Source organism: Nicotiana sylvestris, chromosome 4, assembly GCF_000393655.2.
Source record: "Nicotiana sylvestris chromosome 4, ASM39365v2, whole genome shotgun sequence".
Classification (NCBI taxonomy): domain Eukaryota; kingdom Viridiplantae; phylum Streptophyta; class Magnoliopsida; order Solanales; family Solanaceae; genus Nicotiana; species Nicotiana sylvestris.
The window spans coordinates 112,623,028-112,636,094 of record NC_091060.1 but is presented as its reverse complement, the minus strand read 5'-3'; the positions used below and the strand labels follow the sequence as shown (position 1 = coordinate 112,636,094).

Sequence of the window (13,067 nt, the reverse complement as noted above, 5' to 3'; positions counted from 1 at the left end):
TCAACAAAGAAATGCCTATATCACTTCTAGGACTGAATGAAACTACTATTTCGCTTTGCAAACACACAGGGCAAGTTCTAGGCATCAAATATGAATCATGGAATACAGTAAAGCTCACACACACATGGCACATAACTCATTCCAGATTGGCTTATCAAGACACTCTCTTCTGAGTATTCAAGTCAATAACAAACATATAAATTTTTTAAGGCACTTTAGGAAGAATCAACTACTGAGACTAAGCGTTACACTCTAGTGTTTATCGTGTTCAGGTGTATTAATGCTAGAGGCTTAACATTACTAAAGAAAATAAAATGAACAAAAACTACCTATACCTGGTTCAAGCTAAACCCTTGGAAAAGAACCGTGGCCCAAAGAAAAACCAAGGGGAGGGGGGTTACTACACTACCTAAAAAAAATCTTTTTGGTCTTTTCTCTAGAGTTACTTCCCTCAAGTAAATTATCTAAAGGCTCCGTCATTAGGAAGATTCTCCATATTTCCCTTTTTTTTGATCAACTTAGTCCCTCAAGAATCCCTCCAAAAGAGATTCGTCATCGGGACAAGCCACTTACCTACTTTAAATTAACCTAATCAAACTATTACTCAAACACCAAAAACAATTTACGCAAAACAAAGAAACAACCAAATTGTACAATTACATATATACATTGAAGTATCCCCCACCCCACACTTGAAATGTAGACATGTCCTCATGGCATCAAAATTTAAGGAATAGTAAGGTAAAGGAACTTCCCTGAAGGATCACTCCTGATCGGAGACGGTGTCTGGGTTTACACTGCATGCGCGACCCAGAGCTCTCAGCCAACCTAAGAATTTCTTTTCCGACTTCACCTGCCGCTCAGCCACCCCGTCAACGCGGGCACTCAAATCAGTGATAGATGTATGCAACCCCGCCATATCCTGCTCCAAAGCGGTCACACGGATACTATGTCGTGGCTGTGAAGATGTTGCAATGCTAGATGGTGTTGCAGCTGCTGCACTGTGCTCATGGACCTGTGGTTCGGCCTCCACGTCCTCCGCTCGTCCTCCTCTTCGTCTGAGTCATCAGAGCCACTACTATCCTCCCCCTCAGTTGCCGTTGGGTCCTTACCCATTGTTACCTTGTCAGCCCGGAACTTGCGGATATTTTGGTACTAGCCCATCCACAGCTAGATTTTCGGGCACTCGAGCTTCCCTGCAAAGATGAGTAACTAAAGAAGGGAAAAATAACCTATACCTTTTCATTGGGAAGCGGATGAACATCTCTTCATGTATCACTTTTGCCACGTCGAAGTTGTGACCATTGATGAAGCACCAAATCAAAGCTGCTCGGGGCCCATTTACCTCCGTAGTGTTGGGGGACGGAAGTAGACGGTTGTTGATAAGATACAGCCATCACTTTCCTTCAAAGGTTAGTGCCGAGGAGTGAAACTTCTCACCATATTTCATCCAAACCACCTCCTTCCCTGGTACACAGATTGTTTCAAAGAATTGCTCCCACTTTTCGTGTGTTGGGTTATGGCCATACTCATAAAAGTCATCATAATCAACCACTGTAGGGGCAACTAGTATGCCATCTGTATCGCCTCAATAGAAGCATTCACCGCCTTTTGGCGTATTGTGACTACACCATTGTCATGCTCCAACACATTGGCGTAAAACTCTCTAACAACCATGACATTGACCTCACCTGGCGCATTAATGAAGGTTTGCAACCCCCGCCTTAGCAGCTCAGTATACATGTGAGGGCAGTGCCGCTGGACCGATCCAATGTTAATACCCCTCTCCGGAATCGGTTTTTAGAGGCCTTCGCTGCAAAACAGTCCTGAGCCTTGGCTGAGACAAATTTGGTGCTATCAAAGGGGCGTGCAGGGGCTGCTCCTCGTGTCCTGGACGAGCTGGCTTGGCTGTTAGAAGATGCACCTGTGGCGCGGCGTTTCCGAGATGGAGTCATAGTACCTAAAAAACGGGAACACATTAGCACAGCCCAACACAAAATTGTGACGCGTTGCGGTTACTCAGACTTCACAGGCATAAGTGGTCACAACTACATAGTTACGTTCATTGAGGCCTTTCCACAAACACCTTGTGGGCATTAGGCACTCACAACCCTTTTCAAGCATTTTACAACATCAAAAACCACCACAATGTAGCCACAATCACAACTAAATCATTCTCTAACTCCACCAACCATTCCATCCATAGTTACTACAACATATACCACAAATTTCAACTAAACAAAGTCCATAGCAACAATAATAAAAATGAAAATCAGAAATAAAAGGAACAAAAGAAAACAAATGGTCCCTAAAATGCATACCTGTAGTGATAGAAGGTGGGGAACATAGAAGAAAGGTGGAGGAGAATGTGGTTGGATACTTGGGGCCAATTGAAAAAGATGAAAATTTGTGGAAGAGGGGATTTGATGAAGAAGAGGATTTGGGGAGGGTTGTGTTTGGAATTGGGGCGTGGGGTTGGGGGATTAAAGGAGGGGGGGGGGGGGTTATTACAACTAACAAAAAATAAAATTAGAACAACTCAGAAAATATAACACAAAAAATCGTCGGAACTAGCACGGCCACCAGCGCGATCGCGCTAGTAGCGCGGCCAGTAGCACGTTCACGAGCGCGGGCCAGGCAGAATGTTTGCCCATTAGCGCGGCCACTAGCGCGATCGCGCTAGTAGCGCGGCCAATAGCGCGTTCACAAGCGCAGGCTGTGCAGAATGTTTGCCCAAATAGCACGGCCTGTAGCGCGGGCGCACTCCTGGCCTTTAATTTTTTTCAAATCTTTCACCTGTTCTTACCACTTCCGATGGCTTTATCACCCGCCCATTGTCACCTGCATTGTTTAGCACTTCCTAAAACTCACAATTAACAACTACTACTATCGTTGGGTTGCCTCCCAACTAGCGCCTTAGTTAATGTCATGGCACGACGCACACAAGCGCATTTAAGGCTCGCTCGACCTCTGAGGTTTCGTTAGGTGGACCTCTGACACTTCCTTTGGTTCTTTTATGCCTATGTATAACTTCAATCGCTGACCATTGACTCTAAATGTGTGAGAGTCTTTCTCTAAGGCGATCTCTACAGCTCCTGAAGGGAATACTTCAACCACTCGAAATGGCCCAGACCATCGTGACTTAAGCTTACCCGGAATAGCCGTAATCTTGAATTATAGAGCAGTACCATGTCCCCGGGTTTGAAATGTTGCTCAACAATGTTCTGGCCGTGCAACCGCTTCATTCTTTCCTTGTACAACCTTGTGCTCTCAAAAGCAAGATGTCTGAACTCGTTAAGCTCATGCAATTCAGTGATCCTTGTTGTGCCCGCAGCTTCAATGTCAAGGTTCAGCTGTTTCAATGCCCACCAAGCTTTATGTTCAAGTTCCACTAGCAAGTGTAAGGACTTCCCAAACACCAACTTATATGGAGACATACTAATTGGTGTTTTAAGAGCGGTTCTATACGCCCAGAGTGCATCATCTAGCTTTTTTGCCCAATCTGTTCTTGTGGCGTTCACAGTCTTGGTTAGCACATTCTTGATCTCTTTGTTGGATACTTCAACCTGCCCACTAGTCTGGGGATGATATGGGGTATCCACCTTTTGGCGTACATCATACTTTGTGAGCAACTTCTCGAAAGCTCTATTACAAAAGTGTGTGCCTCCGTCACTGATGATCGCTCTTGGTGTCCCAAAGCAGGTGAATATGTTCTTCTTCAAAAATACCACCACCACTCTTGCATCATTAGTGGGAAACACTATGGCTTCTACCCATTTGGATACGTAATCCACAGCAATAGGTATGTACTTATTGCCAAAGGAGCTGGCGAAGGGACCCATGAAGTCAATCCTCCAAACATCAAACACTTCCACCTCTTGAATCGGGTTCATAGGCATCTCATGGCGACGGGAAATGTTCCGGTCCGCTGACATTCATTGCAGCCCTTCACCCATTGGTGTGCATCTTTAAACACTGTTGGCCAAAAGAATCCGACCTCTAGCACTTTCGCAACTGTCTTAACTCCTCAAAAATATCCTCTATACGCCTATGCGTGACAAGCCTGCAAAACAAAAGATTGTTCTATATCGGGGACACACATCCGTATCATATTGTTAACACATATTCTAAATAGATAGGGCTCATCCCAATAATACATGCGACAGTCACGATAAAACTTTTTCTTTTGTACAGATGAAAGGTCATAGGGAATTATACCACTAGCCAGGTAATTTGCATAATCTGCATACCATGGAACTTCCTCAAGACTAGTAGCGAGCAACTGCTCGTCTAGAAAGGTTTCCAGAATATCTTCAACCTCGACTGAGTTTTCAGCTCCTTCAAGTCGTGATAGATGGTCAGCGACTTGATTTTCTGTGCCCTTACAGTCACGAATTTTGAGGTCGAATTCTTGCAATAGCAGCACCCAACGAATCAGGCGCGGCTTAGACTCCTTCTTCTCAATCAAGTACCTGAGAGCTGCATGATTAGTGTATACAATTACCTTAGAGCCAATCAGGTATGATATGAATTTGTCGAAAGCAAACACCACAGCCAACATTTCCTTCTCAGTCACAATGTAGTTCAGCTGGGCTCCACTCAGCGTTCTACTACCATAGTAGATTAGATGCATCAGCTTGTCTTTCCGCTGTCCCAGCACTCCCCCCACTGCGTAGTCACTGGCATCACACATGAGTTCGAATAGTTGCTCCCCGTCGGGGGAAACAATGATAGGTGCTGTGACCAGCCCCTTTTTCAGCTCCTCGAATGCTACCCTACAATTATCAGAAAACGAGAAAGAGTGATTTTTTTCTAACAACTTACAGAGAGGGTTGTCAATTTTTGAGAAGTCTCTCATGAATCTCCGGTAGAAACCGGCATGCCCGAGGAAGCACCTGATTGCCTTGACTGAAGTTGGAGGGGGCAACTTTGCTATCACATCCACTTTAGCACAATCCACCTCAATTCCTTTGCTTGACACTCGGTGCCCCAAGGCTATGCCCTCTTGTACCATGAAATGACACTTCTCCCAATTAAGAACCAGGTTAGTCTTGTGAGCACGTGATTTTTGCCCTATATGTATTACTCCAACAAATTCAAAACAAAATAATTTTTTTCTAGTGTTTGAGATTTTGTTGGATTTCATGGCATTTTTTGTTAATTATTTGCATCTGTCTGTGCACGTTTATTTCAGTTAATCCATGAAAAATACAAAAATATGTTGCATCTGCATTTAGGATTTAATTTTATATTTTTAGATTAATTAACAAATTAGTTTGTTTTATAAAAATAAAAATCACAAAAATTATTCATTTGGCATTTTTTTAATTTTGAATTGCGTAATTTTTCTTTAAATTTAGGATTTAATTAATTATTAAAAATACCATTGGGTAGGATAATTTAGTTTAAAAATAATTATTAATTAATTTAGGATTTATTTTAATTTTGGAAAAAGAAAAGAATTGTGAATTGAAAAGGAAAAAGAAGGAAATAAAGAAGGTTTAAATTTGGGCTCAAACCCAATCCAACAGTCCCAACCCAAACGGAAACCACCCAATATCTGGCCCAACCCACGCCTGACCCGGTTCGGATCCCCCCCAAACGAAACGATGTTGTTTCGATCAATATTGATATGAGCCGTTGATCCCATATGATCAGACGGCTGGGAACTGAGCCCTAACTTGATATATATATGTCCTAACACCCCTACCCCCCTCATTCATCGTTCCAACACCTCCGTCTATCAGAGAACCCAAGCCTAACCCTAGCTGAGCCGCCCCTAAATCCACCACCGTCCGGTGGCGGTGCCACCTCCAAACGCCACCAAAATAACACCCCATGACCCCCTCACTCCCCTCTTTCTAAATCCCAGACCAATTTCCTTCGAATCTGCTTGGAGCTCGGCGAATCTCGAATCTAAGGCCAACCCCAAAAGTTCAAAATCATTTTTTCTGTCAATCCTGGTAGCATGCATGTTCGGGAAGTGCTGTTCTATCAAGCCTTGAGGTTCGGACTCGGCGAAACAGATGTCGATCTGTTGTTCTTGACAAAGAACAAAGGATCGACATAAGTTTGGCTTAGTTCTTTGTGCTTGTCCGATTTTGAGTTCGATTGGTGAGTTTCTATCCCTCTGCGTGACCAATTATGTTTTAGTTCACCTTTTTGTCCCTCTTCTTTTCTTCTCCTTTTCTCTGTTTGAAGGCTGGACCTATCTGTCGATGTTTTGAATTATTTTCTGTTCCCTCTATTTTTTTTTCTTTCAAGCCCCTTTAAAAAAATATGTGTGTTCTTGATTTGTTGAGTTTTATTAAGGTTATAGTCAAGCCTCTGATTTTCTCCCGTTTTATGTTGGCCTCATTAGTTTAGTTTAATTAGTTTATTCTGGTCTATTAATTGGGTTAGTTTTAAGAAATCGTTTGTGTGTTATCTTTGTTGTTACCAATTTTGTTGGGTTCATTCAGCTTTTTGGGCTTTCGGTCTGACCCATCTATAAAGGAAGGGCAGCCCGTTCACTTGATTAAACCGCCGGGTCAATTCGACCCATGACTCATTTGGGGTTTAAGGTAAATAACAGGGGTATGTGGGTTAGTTTGGGTAGTCTTAGTGAGGGAATCTACTTGTAACTGTCTGGGAAGCTTCTAGGAAGCTGGGTAGAGGAATACTCTGCAAAAAAACTGAATTTAAATTAGGAGTGTTTAAGCTAAGATGGAAACTAAAAAGGGACTGAATGGAAAAAACGTATCTCCTTGGGTCTGCCCAATTTGCTTGCCTATAAAGGTGTCTCTTCCTTGTCATTCAAGGCAGAATTAGAAGATCTAAGAGCTGAAAATCACTGTTGCATTGAAATCCTGATTAGAACTTTTGGAGTTTGTTTCTTTTACTGCTGAAAGAATACCTGATCCTATCTGAGGTTCAAAATGGTTTGAACATTGGGTAATGAAAGCCTTGCTTTGAGCTGGGGAATTGGTTCTCTCTTCTGGACTGATTTCGTTGCTATTTATTTAAATCTAGGTGAATTCCTGTTGCTGCTGCCTACTGATTTTTGCCCTTTCTTGCTTTCCCCTTGTTCCCAGGTACTCATTTGACCTCAAATGACATCTTGAAATGGGAATGGGAATGTTGATGATACCATGTTTTATGGCAGTCTATTTCTGATTATTAGGTTCTGTACTCATGTGTGCTTTGTTAATTAACTTGTGGCTATTTACCTCTTCCAAATTTTGGTTTAAGTGTTTGAACAAAGTCATTGCATGTTACTGTATTTTGTTAGCTGATTCGAATGGTTGTAACACTCTATTGAAGCCCCTATTTAGTTTCAATGTTGATTAGTAGTAATTTTTATTTTAAGATGTATAAGATTGGTTGTTCCGAGCATGAAGTGTGCTATGTTACAATATAGGAAAGTCTCTTACTCGATTTAAGTGAAATCAACATGTGTTTGTTTTCTTTTCCAGGTTTATAGTTAGGCAGCTCCAAGTCCATTGGTGACCTTAAATTGTTGATTAGTAATAAATGAAGTCTTTCTGAAACTTTAAATTGTTTTCTTCTTGCTGGAAGTTCGATTTGGTGATTTTCAATGATGAAACGACCTGCATATGAGCTGTTGATAATCAGGAACTGTAGCTTCATTTCAGCATGTATGTTAGCATCCAGAATGTGTTTTGTATTGGCTTGAGGACGTTGGTGTTTGTTAAAACTCTAAAATCTCCATCACAATATATTTTACTTCAAGTCTTAGCTTCAGATCTTGAGATTGGGCTACCATCAGTGGCCCAGTTGTGATCGATTTCGACTTCTGCAATTAGACTATCGGTCTGGGCTTCAGGATTGAGCCCAGTTGTCTCATGCTGGGCAACCAGTCATTGGGCTACAACTATACCCATGCCTTTCAGCAATTTAGCATCGACTTTGTCTATTGTTAGCTCATTAGCTATAAAAGTTTTACTCAAACATTGGCTTTAAATAAATAGAAACTCCCTTATGCCTTTTAATCAATTACTTACGCTCATTAATTAGTTGATGTGTGCCAAATTATCCAAACATACATTTTATGGCCCTCGAAAGAGTAGTTCAAACATCCTTTGAAATTAGAATCGATGTGCACCATTTAGCGAATTTTCCGTTGCCCTCGCAAAGTTAAAACGCGTAGTTGCTTTAGGGCGCGTGTTAGTTAATAATTTTTACTTTCTGAAACTCGAGTGCGCATTTCCTGTGACCCAAATCAAATCTTAAAACGTTGAATAAGATATGCTCCAGATTGCGGGTGCATTTCATGTGGTGCAATCCAAAGGCATGTTTTAAATGACGTTCAATCTTCTTTAAAAATCAATTAAAAACGGTTAAAAGGTTAAAATTGCACATAGGTTCAAAATGTTCTAAAATCAGATTATTAAGCCAAATATAACAGTTGAGCGACCGTGCTAGAACCATGGAACTCGGAATGCCTAACACCTTCTCCCGGGTTAACAGAATTCCTTACCCAGATTTCTGGTTCGCGGATTGTTAGAACAAAGTCAATCTTTTCCTCGATTCGGGATTTCAATCGGTGACTTGGGACACCATAAATCTCCCAAGTGGCGACTCTGAATCTAAATCAATAAAATAAATCCCGTTTTGATTGTCCTTTAATTGGAAAAACTCCCTTATGCTATATCCCTTCTCGGGGGTGCAGGTAAAAAGGAGGTGTGACAACTCTGGTGACTCTGCTGGGGATCGAACCCAGAATCTCTGGTACAGGGTTCAAGAATTCGAGCTTAGAATAATTGTTATAGTTGGCTTTATCCATTATCTGATTTTGTTATCTGATTTGAGCCTAATGTGCTAATTGATTGCTTTTACTGCTTTGATATTCCGTGAACTGTATATAAATTGTTGCGAAATCCCTCTTCTCTCTGAGTTTTCTAAATCATGAAGAAGTGTGCACTTCGTGTGACTTCTTTTCTATTAGAGTCATATTCCAAATTTAGAACGAGGTTCGGACAAGTTGCAAAGCTGGCGAAGCTTCTGTATTCCCGGTACGCTGCCCCCCTCGGCCTGAGCTGTCTGCTCGGGTAAGCCAGGTCTAGAACAATAAACCCAGGTTTTTAATCTAGTATAACAAGACCTCATGCCGGATCCCTAGTAGGAACGTTTGTTGCATCATGTGCATCTGACTTTGGAGACTCAACACAGGGGTTGGGTCTGTCTAGGACAGGTGCACCCGAAACAAAAAGACCATCCTGATGCATCCTACTTGCTACTTGTGCATTTATTTGCTTCGGATTTGCATGCTGACAGACTTATGAATATTGGAAAGAGAAATAGCAGTATGAGGTTTAAAGAGAGTTAATCGCCTGTTCTGAAAAAAAACCAATGTCCAAATAGTGCCGAAACTCTGTCGAATTTTCGAGAACATAAAAAGGGAAGAAAAAAAGGGTTTTGTTTTCAAAATAGTTTGTTTTATTTACCATTGAAATAAAAAAAAGAAGTCTTGCTTTCAAAAAATAGTTTGTTTTGCTTGCCCGAACTACGCCAGTTTGATTCTCACAGGGTGTGAGATACGTAGGCAACCCCCATCTTGTCCAACTTCCTTTTGAAAAAGTAGCCAGAAAATTTTTACTTTAATTTGAAAATAATTAGGGTGATGCCATTCTTGTCAGAAATAGCCAAATGTCCATAAAAGGGCGCCAGAAGGTTGTTTTTTCAAGAACAACCACTTTTTTCACTGTTAAAGGGTTTGGCTGGTTAACTGACACAACCTTAAAATCTTCGTTTTGAAGTGCTGAAAGGCCGTGTTAGCAAGGCCGGATGTTTTGTGGAAATTTTGAAAAAACGGTCATTTCTCTTAAGTCAAAATGAGTCATGGTTTTCTTTTAATTAAAATCACCTTAATAAATGTGCAGGATGAGCACAAATCAAAATAAACCTTTCTCAGTCTGTGAAGAGATCCCTTTGGAGCTACATATATGGTGGCATGATTTGGGGGACGATAGCAGAAAAGTTGAAACAAAAGCACTAGGCGGTCTTATTGGGCTTTTGAAGGTCAAGCCCAGAAAAGATGTGATTGAGGCCTTGATACTATTTTGGGACCCAGCACATAATGTGTTCCACTTTGCGGATTTAGAGTTAACTCCTACGCTAGAAGAGATAGCAGGCTATGCCGCTTTCGAAGCGAATCTTAGAAGTCAATACCCGGTAGCACTAAGAACAGTGACCCCCCACAAATTTTTGGACTTGTTAAGCATCAGTTGGGATGTCCGAGACGGAAATTTGGCTAAAGGATTTTGTACCTTCTACTTTCTGTATCGACGATATGTGAATCCACGTGGCTTCAAAACACTATATACTGGTCTTACTCATGCTGGGAATCAAGACAAGTGAGAAGCTCGGAGAGGATTAGCTTTCATAGTGGCGTTCCTGGGTATTTTGGTTCGCCTGAGAAAAGATGGGAACATAGAGATGGAGTTAGTAAGGATAGCTGACTTTATGGTGAAAAAGGCAAATGGGACTATAATGCCGTTGATCTTGGCATAAATTTACCGAGCTCTTACTCGTTGTCGAGAAGGAGCAAAGTTCTTTGAAGGGTGCAATATGCTGTTACAAATATGGATGGAGGAACACCTTTGCCACCGTCCCAGATACTTGAATTGTGGTATGATTGGCCGCGAGTTCATTGAAAAACATGAAAAGCGAGTAGAGAGTTATGATTTTCCAGAAGGTACGGAAGCATGGAATGCTCATTTGAGATCTTTGACCGCAAATAAGATCGAATGGACATTCGGATGGCTCTCGGCTAACGAAGTAATCTATATGTCGGCTGAGGTGTGTTTTTTGCTGTTGATGGCTCTGAGGAGTATCCAGCCTTATGCTCCGCATAGAGTCTTGCATTAGTTGGGCCGATACAAGAACATCCCACACAATGAAGATTTGAGTCAGCAAGTCATTGAGTTAGATCCAAAAGCTGCCTTTCCAGAAGAAAAAGTGCGTCGGGTTTGGCATCAGTGCAGATTTTTAGGTCCTAACACGCAAGTACGAGACCTATCCAGAGGCGATGTGGAGCCCAGTTATATTGCTTGGTATGGTAAAAGATCCCGAGTTCAACATGAGCCTGACAGTCCCGCAAAGAGACCCCATGTCTAGTAATTCACCAACGGAGCTCAGGTACAATGGGATTGGCTGACCAAAGAAAATGATTACAGGGCTACCATAAGCAAGTTGGAAAAGCAAGTCAGAGAACTTCAATTCGAGAATAGCTTGCAAGTGGCGGTGGATGAAGGAAAATGAAGCCCGTCGAGCTCAAATTCAAAAATTAAAAGTAGCGGCAGAAAATCCAGTCCGAAGTGACAGTTATGAAAAACTCATAGCTAACTTGAGGCAGAAAGTAAATGACTACAGTTTTGATTTGAATAAAGCAAAAGGTGAATTAGCCAAGGCTCGAAAGCAATTGGCTAAAAACGCAGATGAACGAGTACGCTTGGTTAAGCAATTGAGAGAAAGGTACAACGATGAGGTCGCAGCGTTAAAGAGAAGGGTCATCGCCGCAGAAAACAAAATGATCAAACATGCAAAAGACTTCAAAGTTGAAACGGAACATTGTTATACATCATTGGCACAATTAGAAATAGATTTGCAACAACTTCAGGAGCAAAATCATGTGGTTGAGCAAACTTTGGAAGCCAGGGCCCAGCAGATTGGGCGTTTGTTACAAGAAAAGGGCGCCATAAAAGAGAGAATTAGAAGCATTGCTGACTACATCGTTATGAAGTGCCAGATTTGTGAGGATATGACTCGCACTACCTTCTTTGCAGCAGTAATGACATTTGTTAAACAGATAATGAACGATTTGGATCGACTTCAAAGGGAGCTTGCATATAGGTCCGCGGCGAGACCGAATGATGTCCCGCGGGCACTAGGAGCATTGATGTATTCATGATTCTTTCGTTTGAGTCTGCATTTCCTTTTGTTAAGCGTCTGTCAGTCATGTTGAGTTTTCTTTCTGCTAGAGTTCGTCCAATTGTTTTCGAGTCTGTATTTTATTCTGTTGGAATATAATGTCTATTTTTGGAGTCTGTATTTCATCTTTGCATCGAAATCTGTTAGTCTTTTGGAATTTGTTAGTTTTGAGTTTGTAATGGAAGCATTTGTTGTTTTATTTTATGAAAACTGAAAATCCCAAAAATGTTTTATTTCACACTTATCTACAAGAACTATGCTTGGTCTGATTCATGCGGGGTCATGATACGTAGGCAATCTCTATAGGATTCGACCGCAACCAAAAAAAAAGAGAGAGAGGAAAAGAGGGAAAGAAAATAAGAGGAAAAACAAGAGGAAAAAGCGGAAAAACAAGAAAGAAAAGAGAAAATAAGAGAGGGTAAAAACAAAGAGAGAACAGAGGCCAGAATGAGAGGAAAGGAAAGAAAAGAAAATAAAAGGGGATGTTTGCAATTAAAAGAAAGAAAGGGCCGGGATGACGCATGCAACCGATCAAATACATAATAGAGACGGTTAACCGTTTAGGTGCATTCACGCCCAATGTGCGGTTACCAATCTGTTAAAGCCTAATCGCTAACAAGGTTGTTTGTTTGATGTATTAAATCCAGGCAGGTGGTTAGTTGACTGGCATTTTGGCAACTCACTCCTACAACACCCGATCGAAAGACATGCTGAATATGGTCGACCAGGAACCGGAAACAAGTATTGTCGACCCATCAAAGGAGGTGGAAGAAATAGACGTTAATGCAATGAGGGAAGAAATGTATAAGCTGAAATAGCAGATGGCTGAAATGTACCAAGCTTGGGCGAAGGGGCATCCACCACCGGTTTATCCCGCCAATCCTGCTTATATTCCACCATCAGCCCAACCTCCGGAGCCTCCCACTGTGAACTCATCTCCAGCCTTTCCCCTCTACCAACAATGTCATGGCGCCACTTCCCATACTTCTCAAGCTCCACCACCCAAACAAGTCTCATACCCTCCTCCACCAATTACACCTATTTTTGTGGCACCTCCACCTACTACATTACACCGATCTTCCAGTGAACCCCTGTTCCAAACTCACGACAACCAGTACTATCCCCCTGAACCCACC

The 13,067-nt window shown here is 41.8% G+C and overlaps 1 protein-coding gene across 1 annotated transcript; it reads right to left on the bottom strand.

Moving 5' to 3' along the window:
* Nucleotides 1-763: 763 nt before the first annotated feature.
* On the bottom strand, nucleotides 764-5,014 carry LOC138890014 (uncharacterized). Its single transcript, XM_070173365.1, has 5 exons — nucleotides 4,896-5,014; nucleotides 4,158-4,775; nucleotides 3,153-3,645; nucleotides 1,123-1,196; nucleotides 764-1,058 (listed from the first exon to the last, which is right to left on the bottom strand). The coding sequence occupies exons 1-5, from the start codon at nucleotides 5,012-5,014 to the stop codon at nucleotides 764-766; spliced, it is 1,599 nt and encodes a 532-aa protein (XP_070029466.1).
* Between the last annotated feature and the right edge of the window lie 8,053 nt (nucleotides 5,015-13,067).